Source organism: Pholcus phalangioides, unplaced genomic scaffold (genome assembly GCF_987345545.1).
Source record: "Pholcus phalangioides strain wild (caught in Gottingen) unplaced genomic scaffold, Ppha-v1.0 ptg000039l_1, whole genome shotgun sequence".
Classification (NCBI taxonomy): Eukaryota; Metazoa; Arthropoda; class Arachnida; order Araneae; family Pholcidae; genus Pholcus; species Pholcus phalangioides.
Genome location: NW_028301625.1, coordinates 13,844,712 through 13,872,245, shown reverse-complemented (window position 1 = coordinate 13,872,245; position 27,534 = coordinate 13,844,712). Strand labels below are relative to the sequence as shown.

Here is a 27,534-nt window from a genome sequence, read left to right as displayed (position 1 = left end):
TGTGTGTGTAAAGAAAATTAAACAACCAGTGCTAGACTACAGTGATAATGTAGTTCAAATATTGGGTTAGTGTTCGTTAACTTCTTCCGTTAAGACCTCACTATCAAATACCCAGCAGCCAATAATCTGATAACAAAACTGCAAGGATGTAAAGTATTTACAATCTTAGATGCAAAAAATGGATTCTGGCAGTTACCACTTGATGAAGAATCATCATCTTTAACAACTTTCACAACACATTGGGGAAGATATCGATTTTTAGTTTTACCATTTGGACTAAACAATGCCCCAAAAGAGTTTCAGAGGGCCATGAATGAAATGAAGATGATCCAGAAATAGATCCATACTTTGATGACATAGCCCTTGGATCTTCATCCATGCAAGTGCAAGAACATTGTCAGTTACTCCATTGAACACTGACACGATCCAGAGAAGCTAATCTTAAGTTCAATATTGAAAAGACACAATTAGCCTTAACATCAGTCAATTATTTGGGACATACAATTGGTCTGATACTGGAATAACTCCAGATCCCAAAAAAGTTAAGGCCATTAACGAGTTTGCTGTTCCCAAATGTCGTGAGGATCTACAAAGATTTCTTGGAATGATAACTTATCTAGCCAAGTTCACTCCTCACTTGTCTACTTTAACTCACTCGCTACGTCAGCTATTAAAACAAGATACTGAGTGGCTGTGGGATGAAAATACCCAACGTGATTTTGACAAATTGAAACAAATGATAAACCATGTCTACAATATTTTGATGTGAAAAAGTCAGTGACTGTTTCAGTGGATGCCAGCCAGAAGGGATTAGGAGCAGTTCTCCTTCACGATAGAAAACCAGTTGCATATGGATCTGCTACACTTACAGCAGCTCAAACACGCTATGCACAGATTGAGAAAGAACTGTTAGCTGTGATCTATGGGCTGGAAAATTTCAATTATTACACCTATGGAAGACCAGTAGTTGTTCAAACCGATCACAAACCCCTTCTAGGGTTGAGTAAAAAGCAATATGACACAATCTCTCCCAGACTTCAGCGCATGCTGTTGAGATTGAACAAATATGATGTTGAACTTATGTTCATACCTGGTAAAGAGCTAAAGATTGCAGATGCCTTGTCAAGAGCTCAATCGCCAAATAACAAATTTGAAGAGGATTACGAGCAAGAAGCAGCTGTCTCGATTTATCTCCTTGCATGTGCTACACCCAATAAGTGGCACGAATATGCTTTGATGACAGCAAGTGATGCAGAGCTGCAGGATGTGCTTCATCATGTTCAAAAGGGATGGCCAGAAAAGAAAAGAACCAGAGCAGCAGCTCAGCCTTACTGGCACTGTAGAGATGAGCTGTATTATTCTAAAGAAGGATTAATATGCAGAGGCCAGAGACTTGTTGTGCCACAAGTTGCATGACCAGAAGTCTTGGAAAAACTGCATGTCTCGCATAGAAGTATTATTGCTTGCAAATTGAAAGCTAGAGAATATTTCTACTTTCCGAAAATAAATGACGATGTGGAAAACTACATCAATAGATGTAAAATCTGTCAGCAAAATCAGAGGGCAAATTCTAAAGAAGTCCTGTTCAAACAAATTCTGCCTGGAAGACCATGGGAAAAAGTGGCATGTGACTTTTTGTACTTGAGAGGTCAACAGTATCTTTTGATGATCGATTATTTCTCAAAGTACATAGAAGTTAAAAACATGAAGAGTACTAATGTAAAGGCAGTAATAGAAGCAATGAAAAGCATCTTTGCAAGGCATGGAATACCAGAAGAATTGGTGAGTGACGGAGGGCCACCATTTAATGCAGAAAGCCTTCGAAAATTTTTCAAAGAGTGGAACGTGACACACAGTATTACTTCACCTGACTTTCCCAGAAGCAACGGCCAAGTTGAGAGAGCTGTACAAACTTTGAAGAAGTGAAGTCTCTCACAAAAGCTCTAGAAGAAGGTAAAGATTTATATACGGTCCTACTGGATTATAGGATACAACCTACACAGGATTTTCCTTCTCCAGCTGAACTGCTGATGGGCAGACGATTAAGATCCTTTTTGACAACTCATCCTCATCAACTCAAGCCAAAGTTTTCTACAGCTGAAGCCAGTAAAATCTTGAAAACTAGACAAGCATATCAGAAGGAAAGATTTTACAAACATGCAATGCATCATCCTGAACTCAAACAAGGCTCAAGGGTCTGGTTCAAGAAAAGACCTTGTGAACCATGGCAACAAGGTGTCATAACCAAGACAGGACCGAAACCTCATTCCTATATCATCGAGGGAAAAGAAGGAGGTACATATCGAAGAAATAGACACCACATAAGAGAAGACAGAACAACTAATGAGAAGATCACCAGAACCAGAACGGTTGAAGATTTGTACCCTTTAATGGCAGTTAAAAAGATGACATCTTCAACTTCAGATACAATTCCAGGAGCAGGTCAAATCCTGAGAAAGTCAGCGAGGACTGTAGTTAAACCCATACGTTATGGACAATAAATTTAATATTCATTATCATACATTAACTATAATAGAACTTTAATGTTTCTTTTAAAAGAAAAAAAGGCATGTAATATATCTACTACTTAATACCATTTATAGATGGCAGCACCGGCCTGCCTTGTAAGATGGTGAGAGTAATAAAGAAGGGCAGTCATGCTCCGGATGCCATGCTAACTGGTTGTAGTAACCCATGTCCATCGCTATAGTTAGTGGACCAAACAGTAAATAACCAAGCACCAATATATAACAGTTTCAAAACTAAAAATCAAATCGGAAAATAACCAGGTCACTCAACCTGCAACCGTAAAATTGCCAGATATTCCTTTGCCGAGTTTTTCAGGAAATCTGGAAGAGTAGAGCTCATTCAAATCAGAGTTCAAATCTTTAGTTATATACGGGGTGATTATAAAAAAACTATCCCGACATATGGGCCCCTAACTATCATACCATTCACAGAAACTGAATGAAATTTGGGCATAAGGTATTTTGAGGTATGCGCTCAAGAATGATATGGAAAACAACAGTGTCACTCTAACAGTTACAGTTACAGTGAGAAAATTTCGAAAATATCAAATGGCAACACCAAGTTTTTTGTATTGGAATGCGATCTCCATACTGAAAAACACTAAATAGCGTTGGAATGGCACCTGTAGCACGAAAATCCCCGGAGCTAGGCAAGAAAAAAGTAAAAAGGACTTTGCCGTGCACCAGAGCATTAATGTTCGTTTCATTCGCCACACCGTTTCTTCGGCTGAGATCCCAGCCTGATTAGTCCTCCACAAGGTCATGTGGAAAATTTGTGAAACACAATAAAATGCTTTATTTTATACTGCTTCTCTGTCCTTATTGGTTGTCCTCACTTTTAGCCTATCTACCGCTGGTGATTTTCATGCTACAGTTGCCGTTCGAACGCTATTTAGGGTTTTTCACAATGAAGATCACATTCCAATACAAAAAACTTGGTGTTGCCATTTGATATTTCGAAATTTTCTGACTGTAACCGTAACTGTTAGAGTGACACTGTTGTTTTCCATATCATTCTTGAGCGCATACATCAAAATACCTTATGCCAAAATTTCATTCAGTTTCTGTGAATGGTATGATAGTTAGGGGCCCATATGTCGGGATAGTTTTTTTATAATCACCCTGTACAATGAATTATTGAATGAAACTTCACTGTCTTCGAGCCTCATTAAGAGGGGAAGCAAAACTTGTCGAAACGGTTGACAATACTTTCCACTCACTTTTTGGAGAATTAGAGAAGCGATTTGAGACCAAAAGGTTTATCGCTGAAACACATATCAATGCTATTCTTAACCTACAGAAAATACATCATGAGTCGGCTAAAGAGCTTCGAAAAATCGTGAATATTATCCTGAGACATCTCAGAGGGCTCAAACTTGTAAACCTTGAGATGAATAAGCTAACTGAGATACTGCTACTTTGCCTAAGCTATACCGTGAGTCATGCAAGCAGTACGAAATGTCGCTGAAAAACACAGAATTTCCCGAATGGGAAGAATTTGTTGACTTTTTGCAAAGAAGGAGTCAAGTACTTGAAAATACTCAGCGAGTTTCCTATGCAAAATCTAAATTTGATGCCTTTTCAAAACCTAAAAGTCTGATAGGCAAAGCAAAATTCCTGTCTCATTTGCGGAAAGAATCATCATTTATAAGTGTAGAACTTTTCATAGCCTTTTTATTGAAGAGTGAATATACGAAGTAAAAATAAAAAACTGTGTTTTAACTGTCTGGAATCCCGTAGAGTAGTCAAGCGCGGCAGCCAAAGCGTATTAAAAGTACCAAAGCATATTATTAATACGTTTTGGCGGCAGTGATATGACATGCAGTATGTGTAGGAAGAAGCATCATTTGTTAATCCATAGAGAGGATGCACAACCACAAAAACCAAAACAAAATTAGTCCCCCACTGAAAAAAAAAAAGAAATTAGGGCTTGTGAGACCAAGAAAGAGAAAACAACAGACTCATGTGCCGCATCTTCCTGTGTTGGCAATTGCTTACATTCGAGCGAAAAAAGGGGATGCGTTCTGTTGTCAACAGCAATAGTTTACGTTCAGAGGCCAGCTGGTGGGATGTTTCCAATATGCGCTTTACTTGAAGCCGGCTCTCAAGTCAGTATTGTCAGCAATGAGGTGGCAGACTCTTTAAGACGTCAGAAAGACACTGTAAACGTTCCTATTGCCGGACTGAATGACTCTATTCTGAACGTAAAGAAAAAAGTAACAGCGCTAATCACTAACCGTGAAGGGGACTATAGTAAAAAACTTGAACTTTTAGTTGTTCCAAAGATAACAGATTTAACGACATCGAAGCGTTTGGATTTCATCTGCGTTAAACTTCTTAGAAACTTCAATTACGCAGATCCCAACTTCAATATTCCACAAAAAATAGGCGCATTGCTGGGTGTAGAAATATTTTACAAGTTATTGGAGAAAAACCAAATAAAATTGAAGAATAAGCCTATCATACTTCAAGCATCTGTGTTTGGTTGGATAGTAACAGGGACATTCCAGAATGCGGTAACCTACAACAATCTCCATTGCCATTTAATGAGTTATCGGGATAGGTTGAAAAGGGTTTGACGAAGTTCTGAGAACTGGAGTCAATCGGGATAATGAATGATCATGAATTCAAGGAAACCGATGAGGCCAAAGAGTTGTTTGACAAAACAGTCTGTTTCAAAGACGGGCGATATGAAGTTAGCCTACCATGGAAGAGAGATTGGATAGAGCTAAATGATAACTTTAGTATTGCAGAGAAACGATTACAGAGCCTTCTCAAGCGAATGCGGTATGATCTGACTTTGTTTGCTCAGTATCGTGAAGTACTAGACAGTTACTTGGATCAAGGGATTATAGAGAAAGTGCCAGACACGGAGAACAATGATGGAAAAGTAGTATACTACTTGCCACATCAAGCAGTATTTCGAGCAGAAAGCATCACGACAAAAATGAGAATTGTATTCGATGCAAGTTCTCAAAAACCAGATGAACTGTCCTTAAATGACTGCCTTTGGACAGGTGTCAACTTAAACCCGAACGTTTTTCATTTGTTGACGTACTTTTGTCTCAACAAAATCCCATTTCTTGCAGATGTCGAGAAAGCATTTCTACAGATTTCTCTTGCAGAAAAAGAAAGAGATGCAGCAAGGTTTCTATTCACCAATGCAAGGTGCATCAACGATCATGCCAATGTGCAAAAGTTTCAATTCAAAAGAGTATTATTCGGAGTCAATGCCAGCCCATTCTTACTTGCTGCTATGATCAAAACACACATAGAAAAACAATGTGACAATTATCCAGCTGCAACTCAAGTGCTCAACACCTGTGTTTACGTCGATGATCTAGTGGCTGGAGAAGACAGTGTGGCAGAAGCATTGCAAGTCTCATGAGAGGTGCCAACATGAATCTTTGTAAATGGATATCTAACAATCCTAGGCTGATTCATCTATGGAAGAAAGTGAGATTTGACGTCCATCCTCAGCATACAGACGACATCAACATGCACAAAGTTTTGGGAATGTCATGGGATGCATCTCATGATTATCTAGCCATGGATATCATGGACCTTGTGGAATTCCTGAAACAAAACAAAAATATGAAACGTTTTTTATTGCAAACAGCAGGTAGAATCTTTGACCCCATTGGATTTCTTAGCCCCTACACGGAGAAGTGTCTATTCCAAGAACTGTGGCTTCGAAAATTGCTATGGGACTATAAGCTTACAGCAGATGTGAAGGAGATATGGATTCAATGGTGTTCTGAACTTCCCCGTCTATCTGAACTACAAGTGCTGAGGGTCATTCTCGATCTTTCTGAAGATGACTCGAATGAAATAGAGATTCATAGTTTTTCAGATGCCAGTCAAAGAGCCTACGGAGCAGCAGCGTACCTCAGAGTCCGGTTCAGGGACCATATTTCCGTGAACCTGATTGCTTCCAAAAGCAGAGTTGTGCCACTGAAGAACCTTTCTCTACCGAGGTTGGAGTTACTCGTAGCACTGCTTGCAGTAAGATTGACCTGCGAGATAAGGAAAATACCATGTAAGACTTCTATTCGGATTCGCAGATCGTGTTGCTGTGGATAAAGGGTTCAGTAAAAAGATGGAAACCATTCGTTGCAAACTGTGTGAACGAAATCCAACCTTTGACAGAAAAATACTGTTGATTCCACTGCCCTGGGAAACACAACACAGCTGATTTGGTTACCAGAGGCATCAGTGCTGACGCTCTTTTGCACAATGACAGATGGTGGACCGGACCAAGATTCTTGATGGGAGAAGATCTTGCTTATGAGGACTCGCCACCTGTGGTTACCGAACTGTTTGAAAGTGAGTACTCCAAAGAACTCAAAAAAGATTCGAACAGTAATTTTGATGACACTAACTTGTCTTGGACTCCAATTACAAAGAGTTTTCTCATTGAATATATCTTAAAAATTAACAGTAGTTACTTCACAATATTACATATATTGAGGTTTTTATTAAGATTTGCCTATAATTTGAGATCTTGTGAAAAACGAGCAGGTAACTTAATGAGACAGGAAATACAATTTTCTGAAAATCTCCTGATAAAAACTATTCAAGGGTTGGAATTTAAGGCAGAAATTGAAAGGCTTAAGAGGGGATAGGCTCTAAAGGGTAACTCCAAGTTAGTTTCCTTGAACTGTTTCTTGGATGATGATGGTATTTTGAGAGTTGGTGGAAGACTTTAGAATTCCGATCTAAATGCCTACTGTAAAAATTTCCCATGTTATTTCCATCCAACCATCCTCTCAACATGATCATATTGAGATACTACCATTTAAAGTATTTGCATATTGGTGCACAGTCGTTATTATATCATGAGAGTCAAAGATTTTGGGCAATGAATGGTAGAAATCTTTGAGTGTCTTATTTGTTTCAAAAACAAACCTGCACTGCAAAGTCAACTTATGGGTAGTTTGCCAAGAGAACATGTGGTTCAAAATTATCCCTTCAATACCATGGGCATTGATTTTTGTGGGCCATTCTATTTAAGATTCAAAAACCAAAGAAAGGGTGTGCTGAACAAAGTGTACGTTTCAGTATTTGTGTGTTTTTGCACCAAAGCCATCCATTTAGATTTGGTAACTGATTCCACGTCCCGATCATTCATAGCCAGAATGAAATGTTTTTTCAGTAGGAGAGGAAAATGCTCCACAATATTCACAGATAATGCCAAAAACTTTGTGAGTGCAACCGCTGAACTGAAAAATCCTGATGAGGCGTTATCCACTTACCTAACCAACAAGAAAATTGACTGGAGGTTCATTCCTCCCAGATCACCCAATTTCGGGGGCCTTTGGGCCGCAGGTGTGAAGTTATTCAAATTTCACCTGAAAAGAATTGTTGGCAATGCAAACCTTACCCTCGAAGAATTTCTTACTATCATCTCAGAAATTGAAAGGATTATCAACTCAAGGCCACTAACACATTTTTCCTCAGAATTTGACAACTTTGAGACTTTAATTCCAGGTCATTTTCTGGTTGGTTGACCCATAACTTCAATTCCTGAGCCTTGACTTATCAATGTCAATGAGAATAGATTCAGCTGATGGCAGAGGGTAACAAAATTTTTCCAACAAATTTGGAAACTTTGGAAACGAGATTACCTTAATAGCCTACAAGAATGGAACAAGTGGAGATTCACAAAAGAAAAAATCTGTTCACGAACAGACGTAAAAAGTGAAAAAAATCTGTTCACTCGTACTATTAAATGATGAGAATTTACCAAGCACTCAATGGAGTACTGCCAGGATCACCAAAGTGTTCCATGGCAACGATGGAAAGATAAAAGTTGTTAATATATGTTTGCCCAGTGGTAAAATTTTGAAAAGAAGTGTGAGAAATATTTGTGTTTTACCTATTGAGTAAGAATTATTTTTGCATTTGTGTATAACATGTTCTAATGTATTTGTATTGTATATTCATTTCTTTACTTATTCAGAACATTATTTTTTATTGCATTATTCATTCTATTTTGAAAAATTTTGTAAGTGAAGATGCATTGTATAATTGAAATTATGTAATTTCAATCAGCAGGAGTGTTAAGACCGCCAAGCTGCACCATGAGCCAAAACCCTCCCACTGCGTGGGAGAAGAGAAGAGTTGCTGCCTTAGCACGGAAGAAGCACAGGCCTTCCGTCGCTCTCTTGAGTTATGTTTTAAATAGCATAAGAATTAAGTTTGTTAAGTTTTCATCAAAAACTTTATTGAGATACAGTCCACTTGCTAGAGTATAGTAAAAACAGAACCAATCAAAAATTCTAGGATTTTTTGTGAATGCTTGATGCTGGAAAATCATTGTGCATAAAAAAAAAACCAACACATTTTCTTAACTTTTTGTGGTGCCCCCTTTTTCCTGATGTCCTAAGCAAGTGCTTATTTTGCTTAATGGTTAATCTGGCCCTGACAATAAGCAATTATACATATAAAATTGTTTGAAAAAGTAAAAAAAATCTGTAAATAAGAAAACATAATCTCTTAGTTTATCAATAAACACCCTATCCTGTATCCTCTCGAGTTTTTAGTTGTTTTTTTTTAGATATCTGATTCATCTTGAAAGGAATGATTTATTCTTAAACTCAGTGGTATGGTTGTTAGATTTGAAAAAATTATTAGGCAATGGAAAAAAAACATATTTGATTTTTATTTCACATGTAAAAAATATTATTTTTGAAGTGGATAACTTGAAAATATGTTATCAGATATTTATATTTTGCATGTTTATAGTAAAAGTATTATTTTAATAAAAAAAATTTAAATCTCAAAGAGGCAGTTATAATTAATAGAAGAAAGAAAAACTTAGCTAAATAACTAACTAAAAGACAAGATAACAGTCCAAGGATGATGTCACTCTCTACAAAGGTTTTTAACAGCTGGCTGATGTGAAGATGAATTTTCTATTTCCTATATTTATCTTCGCATCAGCCAGCTGTTAAAAACCTTTGTATGGATACCAGACAGCAACGTAATCCTTGGATAACTTGTCATCTAGTGGCAGTGTCAGCAATTGTGAGCTTTGGACTGAGTTTGCTCTGACCATCCGTGTATGGTCCCATTCGGTGAACATGAGCTCTATAAGTAAAGATTGCCTTTAAAAGTCTAGTGGTCTAGGGCAGTGTTTCTTAATAGCAGGGCTCTGGCATCAATCAAACCGGACTGTGAGTGATTCATCTTTTAATTCTTCTTCATTTATTTCCCATTAGTTGTGTTTATGACCATAGAATAAAAAAAAAATTACTCAACCAGGCCGTGGGCTTCCAAAGGTTGGGAATCACTGGTCTAGGGTGCTTACCAGGCAAATGAGAGGATATGGTTTCAACTCCTCATAGGTAGTTGAATTTTCTTTCTTTCCTAAACTCATCTTTGCATCAGCCAGCTGATAAAAACCTTTGCAAGATAGAAGTGACTAAAAACTGGCCAAAAAATTATTTGCACTTATTCTGTCTATTGTTTCAATTACAGTTTAACTTAGATAACAATGCAGTTAGTGCAAATTTTGATTTCATTTAAAAAATAAAGTGTTTGCGGTTACTTAGGATTAGGTCTATTTCAGGGCATCATTATCAGATGCAGAAGGCTGTAGAGCGAATTATCATGAGGTTAAGTTGCGAATAATTCTCATTCATTTTGTTAAATAATTTGGTATATTCATCATCTGTTTTATAGTTTAAACATAGCTATCTTGTTTTATTGTTGTAAAAATTTTTTAATCTTTTCATTTACATTACCATATATGCAAGACTCCTTCAAATGTGGGGTCCATTGTGGCCACACCTGTCTCACACCTTTGTGGGTGACTGTGGTCAATTTAATTGGATACTGAATATGTATCTAAAGTAAATAGCCATGGTTGTTTGCATTTATAATGTAAAACAAAATCAAATCAAAACAACATGGGCCCTATGGCCAGAGCCCTGTTAGCTCCTACCCAACACTAAGTGAGCCATGACAACATGCTATAACATCTTGGGCCAGTCATCAGTGAGCTATACATATACAATGTAGTCCAATTCATGTGCAAGATATGTTATGCAAATCCTGGGAGGAGAGAGCAGACTTCTCCTTTTTCTCATCTTTTCTCATACATGGGCAGCTGGAAACCAAAAACATTGATGTCTAACGCCATCCGGCCAAAGCAAAATTAATGAATACCAACACCAAGTTTTCTATCCCTCAAGCACTTACACCTTTTACGTTTAAATAAGGTTGGAAGCGATGGGAGAGCTTTCTAATTAATTACTAAGAGGAGAACTACCATTACAAGAAGCAGGGCCTGATGCAAAAATAATAGTGGCACCAGAGATATCATTATTGCTGAATATACTGGAATGTTGAAAATATCTATACAAAAAAATATAGGCAAAATTAAATGTATGTTAACACAATAAAAATTAATGCAAATTTTGAGTTGATGAAAGAAAAAATTCCAGAACTAATGAAAATTAGAACCTAACATAGGCACCGGAACTTGTAAGTTGAGGCTGTTTGAGCCATCCCCCAATATTTAATGAATATACAATTAAATGCAGCACTCCCTTTCCTACATAAGGGTTTGAGTCCCATATGTATGGAAAGGCAATTTTCAATAACCTCAATGTTTTATTCATGTATGGGACCTAATGAAAGAAATTATCTGAAAACTAATAAAAATTGAAAATTGATGAATAAAAAATAACAAAAATAATTAAATGAAATACTCCCAGCAACAATGAAAATTCAGGATTGATGAAAATTCAGAATTAAAGATTGATGAAATTTGGAATTAAAGATTGATGAAATTTGGAATTAAAGATTGATGAAATTTGGAATTAAAGAACTGATAAAAATTCAGAATTTATGAGAGAAATTATGAGAATTTTTTTAAATTGAAATCAATTCAAAACTAGAACCAAAGTAACACTGACATCCTATATAATGAAAATCTTCTAGTCCTGAATTCGACCAATGCTGACACATACCAAGAGAGGTCGTTTGCACAGAGTGCTTTGGAAACAAAATAATAATAATAGTAGAAAAATAGATCAATGGTTTCACCCTTAATTTTTTGTATTTTAACTCTATTTTATCTTAAAAAATATCAAGCCATACTTTGAAACATAAAAGTGTTTGAAAATTGTCAGAAAAGCTATGGGATAACAGACTCTTCCCATCCTTCTAGGTATAGTCCGTCAACCCTTCATTCTAGTGTTAATCCCTTTGCTCCTAGTGTCTTCACACAACAGAAAGCTATGCAGTAAATGTACAGAGAAAGTGCCTAATAGATATCATATGAGCACTCCAGAGTTAAGTGAAACCATCAGTGACAACTTCAGAAAGAAAAATTGTTAATTTTAAATAAGATAACAAAAGATTAGGTTTTTGCCTTTGTGAAAATTTTGTTCATCTGAATAAATATTGATCAATATATTCTGGTAATTCTCCGACATGCGTTTCAGGTCATATATATATTTTGCTGAAAACTATGTTTATGAATTTAATATAATTAAATGATATCAATTTCAAGTGACAATGATTGGATACAAAATATTTTAAGAATAAATATTTGTATCAGTATGCACCAGGCATTATGAATAACTTACAGTTTTTAGGTTTTGCAGTATGTGGCCCAGTACTATCACTTGGCTCACCAGGACCTCCCTTGTTTGCAGCTCTTATTCTGAATTCATAAATGTTATTTTCCAAAAGGTCATGCACTGTAGCAATAGTTTGGTCACCAGAGACTTCTTGTACAACACTCCATTCTGGACTGAAATAAAAAAAATTATATAATGGACTAGAAATTTTTTTTTATCTCAAAACAAAGCTTAAAATACATAAGATATAAATGTTTTACTGGTACAAAAATATATTGATGATTTTGAGTTCCACATTTATGCAAATTTTCACTAATGTAATTAACATATAGGAATGATTTTCTAATCATTAAAAAAGCAAATTTCATTATACAGAAGAGAGGACTATATAGCATTTAGTCCTGATCATCTAAACATCATCATTTTGCATAAACTTAATAAATGCTTCAGTATTCCACATGCAATAGGCCTATAATACTATGAATCTAGCAACAAAGTATTTGAAATTTGTTTGACACATTTTTGAATAATACTTTCACCAGAACCAGATTCGAATTCCCTACACAATACACACATGCACACAAGAGAAAAATTAGTGCATACTTACTTTGAGCAGACTAATTTATGATTTGCTTCGTGGTAAACAATTCGTCTAGAGATATAAACATAATTGTATACTTACCTGCTAAGATCAGATATCAGAAAATGCATGAATCATGCAAACAATATGATAAGCTGTCATTTAATATGAAATATTTATGTTTCTGAACCTGTAGAACTAAAAATCAAATAACCAAAATTGTTTTGATCATAACGAAGTAAACTAATTTTGCTTTTATATAAATCAGACTAACAGCCAATATTGTCCCTTGATATGTAGTCTTTGTTAATTCAACTGGAAATTCAAAAAACCACATTTTACTCTTGTTTTTAGCTGCAACCATGAAAAAAAATATTATTCAAAAACCAGAAGTATAATATTGTTTCTGATTTTTCAACATGTTTTTATGAACAAGTAGGACAAACAATAAAACAAACATGATTAACCGTATAATGTGTATAATTTTCTTAGGGGAATGTATATTTTAAACAAAATTAAATAAGCCAAAAATCTATAAAGTTTGAGAGATTGTCATAAAAACTTTTACTGTATTTAAGTTATATTTGATCATTGTTTTAAGAGATAGTTCAAAAATAAGGATGCAAATATTAATCCCACAGTGAAAAGGATTCATTGATGACCAAGGAAATGAATTTTGGATTTTTGGAAAAATTATAAATAGAAAATATTTATAAAAAGATTTTTTTGTTTGTTTTTGTTGCCTCAAAATTAAATATTCAATAACTTATTTTCATTTACAATATGTAATATTGAGATAATATTTGTTTCAGTAAAGCTTTTCCGACCAAATTCAGAAAAGCTCAGAAACAATAACACAATATTTTAATTCTTTTTTTTTTTTAATTAGAAATTTGAAACAATGCAGGAAAAGGAACAAGACAACATTGCAATATTCTACTGAAAAATTAACATATGAAACACTGAATGCAGTTCTACAACCTCACTGAAAGTTGAATTGAAGTATATTTTTAAGAGGTCATCTAATGGTGATGGTTCAATACGCTAGAAAAAAAAGAAAAGAAATGGATAACTGGGAGTGTAGAAATATTCACTCTGGGCTGTAGTACATCTCTAATATTTTATACTCGTATATAAATATTAAATCTATTAACAGACTCATGTATGGATTACCATCAAATCACAATCAATTACAGGTATTAAATACATGGGCCCCACATCCTAGAGCAGGGCCCCTAGGCTGGGATGTTTGGTGAGCCCCAGACTAGATTTTTCATGGGCCCCTCTGCAGTGAATTTATAGTGTGAAAAAAGCAAAAATGATGAGAATCGTCCAGGGCCCCATCAGCATCACCCTTGTGGGGGCCATGATTGAGTAATATTTGTATCCAATCTCTGTAGCAAGAATATCTTGTTAAAAATATCCACTCTGTTATATGGTATAACTTGAAAAATGAATGATTAATAATAATATTAACAAAATCCGATTTTTTTCAACTGAACTTATGTCAAAAAAATGTAAAATAAAACGGCCCAAACATGCATATAACCACACAACATAGAATAACATCACATAATCTTACTTTAGCCTATCTTTCTTTTCAATTATATAACTTGTGATTGGTGAACCACCATCACTTTCTGGAGGAGCCCACTTCAATTTCACAAACTCTCTATCATAGTCTTCAATCTCAGGATTTCCTGGCTTACCTGGTTGGTCTGTAAGGAATAATAGGTATAAATAAATAAGAGTTAACCAAAAAAAAAATGTGTACACACAGCAAAAGAAAAATGTGAAATTTGTTCTTGAATCAATACAAAGATCGTCATCAGTGGAAACTCTATACATGGTTCAAATATAAAGTAGACATTTCTTATGGATGGCTAACTTAATGACACAAAAACACCAACTCTTGTTCAGATATACCTACCATACAACTTGCAAGGTAGTTCTGTTACAAGAATATTTTAGTGAAACAAATAAAGATTTTTTTTTTAAATCATTATATCCCAGATGCTAACCTTATCTACATCCTTCTTTTGTTTATTCATATTCATTTTCTTAATCCTTTTTTCTAACTGTGCATGTACTATGTACTATGCAGTATTATGACTTTTCAGTTCAAGCAGCTACCTAAGTGAATGGGTGGGGGAGAATTTTATATATGCTTGACCTTCTTTTACTACACACTCCCACACAGAAAATTTTTATCAAGTTCATTTTTTGATATTGCTCACCAAGCACCTGGGATATAATATTTTATGGTTTTTATAATTGCATTTTTAATTGGGTTGCTGTATTTTAGAAATATATGACATCCCTATTTGTTATGGGCATCTTTTTCTCAGCCACTTCAGGGCATTTTGCCTTTTGTGGCCTTGTATTTGTATAATGATAAAAATTTTATTTTTTCAAAATGTCTTATTATTTTGGATCTATTAATATATCCTATCCTACTTATGATGTGTGTGAGTGTAAATAATTATAACCAGAATATTTTCAATTGTACTAAGACACATATTTAATATAGATTTAAACACTTAAAATGGGAAACAACATCTGTTGTTGTCCAAACTTGAGCAGCCACGTTTTTTGTACTGTTGCCAAAATTCCAAATCAAAATACTTGACTAGTAATCTGTTGCCAGATACCAAAAACAGAAATAAATAAATCAATTGTTTGTCCATCAACATAATATTCTAACAAAATGTTCTTGACAAGGCAGACATCTGGTAATAAGGACTGGTGTTTTTGTGTGCTATTATACCTATCCATCAGAAATGCCTATTTGGTGTTCAAATCATGTTATCAAACTCTCGTCCCTTCTGATGATGACCCTTGCACTGGTTCAACAACAAATCTTTTAAATTAAATTTTTGATATTTCTTTTGTTATTTCTTCATATCTTTCAATTGCTCATCAATCCAACTTTGCTGCAACAAAGCTCAATATAACAATGAATATTTCTAAAATGATTATTTTACAAATTTTATTTGTATTTGCCTTTAATGTTAATTTTTTCTCAACACAACATTATCTTCTTTTCTTCTATAAATACAAAAAATATTTTCAGTAAAAAAGCAAAAAAATTTTATTCTTTCTCAAAATAACGAAAGACAGATAAACTGTTTTCGCAAACCATCAAAAAACACAATTAAGAGGCTAGCGTGAGTTGTGAGGATTACAAATCCATCTGCAGTGATATTTTTTAAGAGACTTTGAAACCACTACTGCAATAGTTTTCCATATTTTGCTTGAAATCACCTTCGAGCTATTTTCAACCCTACCCTGACATGTTTTGGACATAACATTATGTGTGAAGTTTCTATGGAAAAAATACAAACACTATTCTGTCACTGCTATCATTATGCAGCAAAGTATGTGTGGTCATTTTAAATTACAAAGTAACACAACAAACCCTTATTGTGCGTGAATGAAATTGTGGTTTTTTTTCAAAATTTTTTTCTTTTGCTCATCTTTGTCTAGTAACATGGCGTCACATCCTGGAGCAGGGCCCTCAGACCAGATTTTTCAAGGGCCCCTCTATAGTGAATTTATAGAGTGAAGAAACTAAAAATTATCAGAATTGTTTAGGAACATGGTCCCACATCCTGGAGCAAGGCTTCTGGTCTGGGGCCTTTTATGGGCTCCCAGACCAGATTATTCACATGCCCCTCTACAGCATATTTATACAGTGAAACAACCAAAAATAACCAGAATTGTCTCAGACACCACGGCTGGAGCCCTGTCCGCCCCACCCTTGGGGTGGGCATGTCTAGGAAGGTGTACATTAAAACAATTCATGGAAAAATGACTTGTACACCTCATGTATGTGGGCATGTGTGTGTGAATAATGCATTATTTTCTCTGTGTGAGTATTGTATTCTAAAAAAGAAAATAGTTGACCCTTGAGTTAGATGTTAATTGTTTATTATTAATTTAAAATACATTAATAATATTGATAATGGTATCAAACAATCTGATTTTAGTTAAAAATTAGGGATTCCCCACAATTTAAAAATTTTACTTTTCTGAGACAGAAAGAGAAAAGTGGAACAAATGTTAATCCCAATCATATGAATTCCTACTGAATAATAGTGAAAATTACAACAAATGAAGACATGTGAAAGTACTGGTTTTTAAAGAAATGAATATGTCTGTGATAAGTCCTTAGAATAAGCATCATGTTACTAATTAGCAAATTATTATTTTTTGTGTGACCAATAAATGCTCATAGGAATAATTTGAGCAGGGCCACCCTTATCAGAAACAGGGTCAAGTGTTGAAATAATTTTACGGCTCCTTTTATAGCTCTGATTTCATATATTTTAAGAGGGGGGAGGAAGATTGATATACATAGATTAATGCATTATCACAGAATTTTCAGGAATGCTGAAAAACATTTGCTTAAAAAATTAAATGTAAATTAACACAAAAATTAATGAAAATTTCTAATCAATGAAAATTCAGAACAAAATAAAATTTTAAACTGATGAAAGAAATTATCAAAACTAATGAAAATTAGGCCTAATGATATGCAAACTAATGGCAATTTAAAATTGATGAATTAAATACGACAAATAATTCTAACACCCACCAATTAAAATTCAGGATTAGTCAACAAAAAAATCCCAGAATTGATGAAAATTCATAATAAATAAAAGAAAAAGTTCTAAATTGATCAAAATTCAAAATTAATGAAAGAAAAAATTTCAGAATCGATCAAAATTCATAATGAATGAAAAAATAAATCTCAGAATGAGAGAAAAACCTCAGAATTGATGAAAATTCAGAACTAATGAGAAAAAATTCCAGAATGGATGGAAATTAAGAATTTATGAAAGTAGTAATTACAGAATTGATGAAAGTAGTAATTACAGAATTGATGAAAGTAGTAATTACAGAATTGATGAAAGTAGTAATTACAGAATTGATGAAAGTAGTAATTACAGAATTGATGAAAGAAATAATCCCAGAACTGATGAAAATTCCAGAATGAAATCGGTTAAAGCTGACACCTTATTTTTCTACAAAGAAAAATTTTTTGTTACACATTTATATGTTTCACTTCTACTACTGTGAGTGTGGGGTCCGGTGCAACCACATCTGTTGCACACCCCTAAGGGTCGCTCTGAATTTGAGATCAATGCTGAGGGATAATGTGAGTAATTCTTTCATTCATTTTTTTTGTTATCAATTGTTGGTCATGAAACTTGGTTCATTCAAATTTTGACTAGCTTTTCAGTTTTGTTTCAAACAGTCATTTGCATTTAATGTGTATATATTACGGTAAATGGGAATAATCTGTGACTATCCATAATTGCTGGTTATTATGCATAATCACCAATCATGTCAGTAAGTTTGATAAATTTTCCTAAATTTATCATTTTTGCTCGTGATTATGCATATTCCCCAAATGAAGTTCATAAGTATGATAAATATAGAAGAAATCATGCAGAAATAATTCAAATTCAACCACTTATCAGTATCTCTCATATGTTATGGATGTACTACACTTATTTTGCCACCAAAACTAAATGAAAATGAATGTTATAAGGATAAAAATTTACAGCATGTTAGTTTTATTCACATTTGTAAACATAATCACCATCATCAATTGAATCCATCATCCTAGAATAAAGTTTAGCAAAAATAAAATGTCATGCAAATTTAAGTAATTCATTGATGGTTTATCATATTTACCAATACAAGTTGCACATAATCACTGGTAAATGGGATAAATTTACAAAATTAATCACACTTACAAAAATGGTTCATGATTATGTGTTAGAACCAATGATTATACATAATCACCAGTTTATCATATTTACTGTAACATATACAAGTTATGGACAATCATTCTTATGGTAGGTATGATTAAGATGCCTATACAAGAGAACAGATACATCCCTCATCGTAAACCTCAGTTTCTTCCATTACATTGATACCTTGAAGATAGTGCTAATGAAGATAATTAGTTCAGGAATCACGTTTCTTAGCTGAAATACAATTGGCCATAGGTTTCTATAGAAAATTACTTAATTTGAGGTACTTAATATGAGATCGCTTACTTTTCAGGTACAACCCAAAATTTAAAGATAAGCTAAGTTTCTTGTAACACTAAGGAGCATTATGAAAATGACAACAAAATACGTGCAAAACTACTGACTGAAAGCTAAAATTAATAACTTCCAAATTGGATAAATGAGAATTCACAGAAAGATGAGATAATGAAGAACTTTTTATTGTACACTAATGTACACAACCAACACCAGCTTTAGTATAGTAAAGCTGGTGTTGACACAACTCAGTGGAGTTAGCAGGTGTCCCCATCTATTTTTGATTCGGTCAGCTCATTTCTGTGTCTGATACATGCAAATGGAGAAGATAAGTTCCTGAAATGTCCAAACTCAGTTTGATGCTATCATTTTACATAAAATGGTTCCAAAACCTTCAGGAAAAGATATGGAGGTACATCTGGAAAAAGTATTCGACATGGATATGAGTTATTCAGGCTTGAGTGACAGTAATTCTTATGATGATTAGCTCTAAAATTTGGCTCACAACGCAGCTGTTTATGTTAGCGCATGTAATATCAACAATAATTTTTGCCAGCCAGAAAAACCATTGAAAAGTATTTATTAGCCAAAACAATTTGTCACTGAGAAATCACTGTAATTTGCATGAACAGGAGTTTGAAACATTAAAAAAATTGCTTTTAAATTAATTTCTTTTTTTCAGATTGAGAACATTTTAAAGTTGAATACCATACTTGTAAAAGGTTAGAAAAAATAACTCTAATGACAATGAAAAAGAGTAATTAATTGATTGGAATTTATGTAGCAAAAATAGTAAGCAGCACTTTTCCACAACCCTCAGCAGCTTATCTTTTCTGACAACCAAGCAGCATCGCTTGTCATGCAAAAACATCGAGGGAACGGATGGTGAAATATGCCCATTTTCGGCTTACCATCCTCAGAAACGTTTTTGTATTTAGAGCAATGTGGGGATTTCCTCCTTGAGAAAGACCTCCTCATTATTCCATTAACTCCCTTTCTTTGTTTGTCTTTACTCTAATTTTTTCACTTACTATATTTTCTTGTTAAATCTATACAGTTCGCCATAGGCCCTATACTCTAACTTCTAATTTTTATTTCTAAAATTGTTTTTGTTTCACAGTTGAAAACTTTTAATTTTTTGGATATTTAATTTTTAATACTTCATATACATATATAAAATCAGTTGTGGATGTGTCCCTATTATTGATGCTGGGCAAAATTGCCCCCATGACTTCCCTGTATCTCCACTCATGTTGCATAGGTTTTCTAGTTTTTTAAATTATTCCAAATAGAAGGGACTTTCCTAGGAACTCTGTATATATATTGTTGAATTGAACAAAATTCATTTGAAAAGGGAAAAAAGAAAATTTTGAAAACATTTGAATATTCTAAAGTTTAAATTTTAGAATTTTATAGTCAGGCATCTCAAAAAATTTGGCATGCACTGTTATGTATTTTATCATGAAAACATACTTTAAAAACTTTGAAAAAATTTCAAAATCTCACCAAAGGGATTTCGAGCAACTATAGTCTTATCAGCTTCTAAAGGTTGAGATTCACCTTGGCGGTTAACAGCTCTTACCCTAAATTTATAGCTATGTCCTGGTTGTAGTCCTTTTACCTGTTAAAAGTGAATAATGAGTGAATAATTAAGATGAATTACAAGGAATTAACAGGATACTGATATATCACTATTATCTATTTTATTATTAATAAAATTCAAAGTGTTTAATAATAATGAATGCAACAAAATCCTAAATTTACAAATAAAATTTGAAGCTAATTTTTTTTGTTAAAAAATTGAATGGCATTTATAATACATTTGCAATTATGTGTGGGGTTTTATAAGCAAAAATGAAATACATCTACTTCCAACCCAAAAATTTTATACTTACAGATTTTTTGAGTTATGAACCATGAACCAAAATATTTAGCAATATTAGAGAATCCTAGATTGTGACTTCAGTGATATTTGACAAAAACATTTTATGAAATCAATAGGATTTCTGGATATTATACTGGGGTGAATAGGAAAAAAGTGTCATTTCTCTCCACTGGGAATTTATCCTGTTCAACTCGGTATAATATCCAGAAAGCCCTATTGATTTCATGTATCTCAGTTGAGCAAAAAATTATCAGCCAAAACCATTTTAACCAAACCTAGACACCCTCCTCAGCATATTCTCCTCTGCAGGATTATGGTTACTCGAAGATATGTAAAGCTTTATTGAGACAAAGTGATCAAACAGTGCATGAAAATATCTGGAAATCAATTTTTTAAAGAATCTGAATTTTGAAGACGAGGAAAAAATGTGAATTTTTAGAAAAGTGAATATGACATAATTTAGAAGCAGAGAATGGGACCATAGTCCAATTCATTGGAGCTAGCAAGAAAGAATAAACTTAGATAGTGTTTGAAGCTGTGCTGAAGTATCTGAAAATAAAGGAAGGAGGAGAACCACAGATCTGTCAGCTTGGAAACATTTTCTTTGACAAAATGGCTTATAGAATGAATGCTTTCAGATGATTGAAAAAAATGGATGAAATGTAGCAAATTTTTCAGATAAAAAGAGAAAGATCCAGGAAGACAAAATATATTATAAACAGATTGATTAAAAAAAGAAGATATACTGTCCAGATCTGATTGAACAACTTTATTTTATTTCTGAAAGAGCCATTAAAATACAGTACAAAACTTAGTAACAAAATCTGCATCATATTTATAAGAATAAACTTTTCTTCTTCAACCTCATTTTTTTTCCTTTTGAGATGAATATTCAATTTTGAACACGATTCCCCTGATTCTGATCCCTAATTTGCAAATTTGTGCCAAACTGGCGTGATTTTGGCTTTGCAAACCCTTGATATCCAGGGACAATTCTGGGAATGGATCCTGTTCGTAATTTTGGGAATGGCTGTATATTGTTTTCGACAATTGCATGTCATCAAAGCCCTTCATAACAACATGAGTATATTTACCAATTTTTTTTACAAAAGCCACTATACAAAGCTCGCATCGCGGGGACCCGTCCCAACTTTGAGGTGCAAATGCAAGCCGATCTCCCTGTTAAAAGTCTCGCCGCAGAGAGCAACAGTCCTACAAACAGTACAAATATTCAGTCACTACACATCACTCACTTCACTTCTGAGATATAGATGGCAGCACTGAAAAATCATACACCACACTAGATACGCACTCAGACTGTTAGGTACACTGCCGGCACAACTCACTAGGCAGTAAATTGCCTATGGCGATAGACCTGAGTTGTGCTCGGTTTGAAAAAAAAAAAAAAAAGAGAGAAGTAAGGTCTGTATAGGGTAACAAGACTATGACACCTCAAAATGTGGATGTGCATGCATGTTCCTGTGTAGCAAAGTCCCGTTTGTCTCTGTTTATAAAGGTAGCACCACTATACTTGCTGAGACTTGAGTAGTTTTTCAAAACAAAACTGCAATAAATTAAATAACCTGGCCCATGGCCCCACATCCTACAGCAGAGCCCCTAGGCTGGGAATTTTTGCAGCCCTCAGATAAAACCTTCATAAGCCCCTTTGTGATGAATTTATAGCATGGAAAAAGATGATGAGAATCATCCCGGGCCCCCAGGGCTGCAGCCCTGTGAGCCCCACCCTTGTTGGGGACAATGACCTACATAGGCAAGATAGACTTGGAAGTCTGGGGGGGCATAGTCATAATTACTGGGGGCATGATGATGATGATGTCAATTCATATACACATATATACATTAGATCAGTTGACTTCACCTTTGATGCTGGGGGGAGCAATGCCCCCACACCCCCGTATCTCCGCCCATGGTGACCTGGCCACATCTCTGGTGAAAAACTCTTCCGTATTTCCCGGGATATCCAAAACATTTGCCAAATTGTAATATTAGTTTAACTTCCATATTAATCTTCAAATATACTGCATCATCAATAGTTGTCATTAATTTTTTAATCACAATATAGCAGCTATATATGATTTGTCATTAATACAGTGATAGTTTGGAATATGGTAATGATACAATCCTGTTCCAAACAAAATGTTACATCATTCTATTTTAACTTTGTACAACTTGCAATTTTTTGCATCTTTTTAACAATCAATCTCATTTAGAATAATAAAGGTGTTAGTATCAATTTTCCATAAACACTTTTTGTAGGTATTCACTCTAGTCATCAGCTATTTTGACCCTCTAAATCACATAAAAAATAGGGTCCTAAACTTTGTCGAGTAGGCTGATGTTAAATATATTGTTAACAGCTAATTTTGTTCATTGCATACTAAAGTTTTTTATTAATGGGTGCATAGGCATACGCAGAATTTTCTCAAGTGGGAGGATTTCAATTTTTTTCTTCTCGGGGGGGGGGGCTTTCACATTTTTTCCTGCAAAATAACACTATAATCTCTGCTTGAGTCCTTTGCGCACGCCAATGAATGGGTGGGCATGGGTGTTAATTTAGAAGTAAAAAATGTCACTTTATGCTGTATAAATAATGTAACATGCAATAACCAGAGAAGAATTTAAATTATTCCTTGATTTTCTTGAAACAGAATGGGTAAAACTTTTATTCACAACATTTCTTTCTTTGACATTAGCTGCAGATATTTAACGAAGAACTGGTTGCTTATTAACCACTTCACGTACAAGCATTTGGCAACAAATTTGGATTATCTCTATTTGACAAATTGGGGATAAATCTGGTAACCACGTCCTATGGTAACCACAGGTTAGAAAAAAGAGGGGGGAAAGGGAAAAATATATAAAAAGGATAATAGATGAGGTAGATAAAGAGAGATTTTTTTTTTCATGTCTCTTTTCACCCTCAACCTACTCTTTCACTCTTACATGAATATAGTAGAAAGATACATTATATGTGTGAAAAAAATCATTAACAGGAGTATAGAAATAAAGGAAGGAAAGAAAAAGCAACCTCAATTGAAAGGGTTACACCGCAATGGTGAAGAGAAAGGGAAAAAAACACATGGAACTTGTTTGAATTTATTCCATTGGATGCAGTAGTCCAAAGATCATAAAGGGGTTAAGAATCATTCTAAAATTATCATCAACTGAAACACTGGAAAAACAATTCTGTGGTGTGTATCCAGAAAAAGAATGAGTTTTGTTGAAGTATACCTTAATTCTTTTCTCCAACATTGATGTTTTACTTTTTCTAGCTACGAAATTTCTTGAAACTGCAGATTTTTGTATGAAAGATATGAATTTTTAAAATACTGAATATCCTGTTGCCTGATGTAGTTATAGGCAAAAAATGTTGCTAAAATATGTTGCAACCTAATCTTCCTTATCTTCATGCACATCATTTTGTCATCTCCCTAATGTTCAAAAGTTCTCCCTAATGATGCCACAGTGCATCAGTGGCATCAAATAATCGAAATTTCAGAAAAGGACACAAAAATATTTTTTCATGCATCCCACCGGATGCATTCCTTCCCACAACAGAGTGATTTTTTCCCACTATATACTTCAATATGACTTTTTTCCTTCCCATAGTCTGACATAATCGCTCTATCTCATGACGTTGGAAAGTAGTTTTACTATTTTTAAGATGAAAAGAGTTACTGCACTGTAGTGGTATAACATGTATAATAGCTAAAAACTCTCTTTCATGCTGTGTAAGAAATAAAGATTTTTTTCAGTTTAGAACAGGATGAAAAATTTCAAACAGAAAATATTCAATTTTTACTTGTCCTTCACAACTTTATCATTTTTTTTAAATTTCAGAACTGCTTTATGTTGCACAGATATTTTATCCCATATTCATCCTTGTCTTCCCCTTGAATAGTTACAGTAACAATTAAACTATCGGCAAAAGTGGAAAGTTCACAAATAGATGATAGCAGGCAAGTCTGATGTTCTGGGTGGAGCTAAATTCACCCTTTAATCTCCCTTTCAACATTACACGGATATGCCAAAGAGGGTGCTAAATTCACCCTTCAATCTCCCTTTCAACATTACACAGACATGCCAAAATGCCTGTGTGCTTCAACTGATCTAGTATCTATCTTTGGCTCTTAATGAGGGCTATATAAGTAATTTTATATGTTAGAGACCATTTTTTCTGACCAGAAATAATGTACCAGAATAACAACAGTACTGTTGTTTTGTTTTCCTACTTTCAAGTGTGAATGAAAGACAAATGGAAAAAATGAAAGAAGTAGAAAATGGTCTGCTATAGCATGGACTATTTCTTCTTCCTTAATTGTTTTTCCACTGAAGAAGGATATATATTAGCCTCAAAACAGTTATATGGTGTTCTGATCTTTACATTTTGAACTTAAAAATGTTGAATACTACCTCTTTCTTTATTAGCATTGGTTTTCTTTAGTAGGAGTCAAAGAATAAAGAGGCTCTCTCTTCAGATATTTCCAATGCAATAAAATACAAGCATATTGGATTACAAGGGAATGAAAATCAATCAATTTAATGAGGTTACTAAACCTTGAACACAGATCTGAATCTTGACCAACTATTGAAAGTTTTAGTGTTTGGATTAGGGTTACCATATTTTTGGGAGTCTAAAGAGAGTCTGTACACTAATAGAATATGAAAGTTATCCCTCCCCTAAATGCATTAAAAGGGGAGAAGTCAGAGATGATTATATAATTCATTTAGCATTGCAGAAATTTAGAAGATTGAATACATTGGTATGAGTTTTTATGATTTTTATAAACATTTGTATTCCAAAGTTTGATTTACATTATTTTACCTTAAAATTAACTAATTCACCAAAATGTAGTTTTTGTACCACTAGAAATCATCATATCCATAATATATAAGATCAGTTGAGTAAGAATTAGTAGCAAAAAAAATATTTTGTGTAATTATTTTCTTAATATTCATGTCAAATCATAAGATATATTAGTTATTCATTTTCTGAGATATAACTTCTTTTCAAAACTAACCTAATTCACTTTTCCAAGGTTATCCATGGTTTTTTTATAACACAATTAAAAAGAAAATTATAAAAATTTTGAAAATTTTACTTTCATAAAAAATCAACTATAGTTAAGTGTTAAGTTTTTTTTTAAATAATTTGATAAAGTTTAGCATACTGCATGAGTAATAATTGATGAGTATTGCCTAGCATGCATTTAGATAATCAAGTTTTGTGCTTTTGAAATGTTATGTATTGAGATTGAACTAAAAGAAAAATTTTCCAAAAACAAAAGATGCCAATGTAAATGAGAAATTTAATTATTCTTACTTTCATTGATGTGTCAGGCCCAATTGTTTCTCCTACTGGGGTCCAAACACCAGTTTTAGAATCCATTTTTTCCACAAAATAATGATCGATGGGAATACCTCCATCATCGGTGGGTGGATTCCATGATAACGCACAACCTTCAGAATGAACATCTGTGATTTTCAAGGGTCCACAAGGTGGAGTAGGCTTGTCTATAAATTATTAATATAAACATTAGTCAATTTTGATTTATCATTGCTTGGAAAATTTATGAATGCAAACTACAATTTTTTAAATGCACAAATTTTGTTTATTTCCTGTAATTTTTTTTTATCAAAGTTGATCTACATAGTAATTGATACATATGAAAATAAAAACATCAAATTAAGTTTTTTATATTTTTCAAACTTCTATGTCATTTGAATCATTTCGCTATGTCATGGTAAAGAGTTCAGTTGAATGACCTTACAGATTCTATCAATCTATAGTATAATTGACTACATTTAGTGTGGAGCAAATATAGACTCTTTAAATGAGGGAGGGCAAAATAGCCCATTTTCACCCCCCCCCCTTTGACGATGCTGCTAATACATTTTTTCAGTGAAAAGAGAGGGATCTTGCCCCTTCATACTCCAACTTTCACCTGTTTATGATGGAAAGAGGAAAATGAATTTTACTTGTATTTAAAACCCTATAAAATCAAAGAAATAGAGCTTCTAAACATTATTTAAAACAACTTATGAAATAAACAACATGAAAACTAAATCAAAATTACTTCCATGGGTGAAGACCATTTTGTTGTTGCAATTAAAAATATTTCCACTGGGTTGCAACACATGACAGTAGAAATAGAGGCAGTAATATATTACCTCCAGCTACCTTGTTGTGTCCTGCTTTTCTATAATTTATTTAATGCATCACAAGAATCATGTAGCTAACTTCCTTTCAATTTCATGATTATTTGCAGCATTACAATTGAAACACATGTCTTGTAAGCACAAATACATGATCAGCAACCTGATCAGCTGCTTATAATTTTGATTACTGTAAGAGAAACCCCATTGATGCATATCACACATCCAACATTTCGTCTACTGAGTACTTAAAATTTTTATGTAGAAAATAATGCAACAGAATTTATTTTATTTATTTATTTTAAACAGAATTTATCTTTGCATGATTTGCTATTTGTTTTACCTTAAAATGATTCGGAATATTATGGACCTACCATGGACAACAGCTTCAACTTCAGCTTCATCTTTCCCAAACTCATTGATAGCAGTAAGAGTGTAAGTACCATTGTCATCTCTTTTTCCCTGTCTCACAGTAACTTTGGTGTAATAATCTTCTGATGTGATTTTAATTCTATCACCTGGTTCGAGTGCTTTCCCTCGCAAGTTCCAGACTAGAGTGGGAGGAGGTTCACCAATTACATTAGCTTCGAAGTAAAACGTTTGACCAGCTTTGACACGTATTTTGTGAAGAGTTGACTTATCAATCTTTGGAGCCACTATAAATAAATTCAAAGTTAATAAATAGAAATTTTCAAAGGGATTAAATGAGTAT

At 33.8% G+C, this 27,534-nt stretch overlaps 1 protein-coding gene across 4 annotated transcripts in view; it reads right to left on the bottom strand.

Moving 5' to 3' along the window:
• LOC149065606 (twitchin-like) overlaps positions 1 to 27,534 on the bottom strand; it is an 834,903-nt gene that overhangs the window by 345,187 nt on the left and 462,182 nt on the right. For all 4 annotated transcript variants that reach the window (XM_089253452.1, XM_089253454.1, XM_089253453.1 and 1 more), the window contains 5 exons: positions 27,197 to 27,478; positions 25,990 to 26,180; positions 20,267 to 20,381; positions 14,284 to 14,419; positions 12,128 to 12,294 (listed from right to left, as the gene is read on the bottom strand). In XM_089253452.1, the coding sequence (XP_089109578.1) occupies positions 12,128 to 12,294; positions 14,284 to 14,419; positions 20,267 to 20,381; positions 25,990 to 26,180; positions 27,197 to 27,478 (891 nt within the window). The remainder of the gene's footprint in view (positions 1 to 12,127; positions 12,295 to 14,283; positions 14,420 to 20,266; positions 20,382 to 25,989; positions 26,181 to 27,196; positions 27,479 to 27,534) is intronic.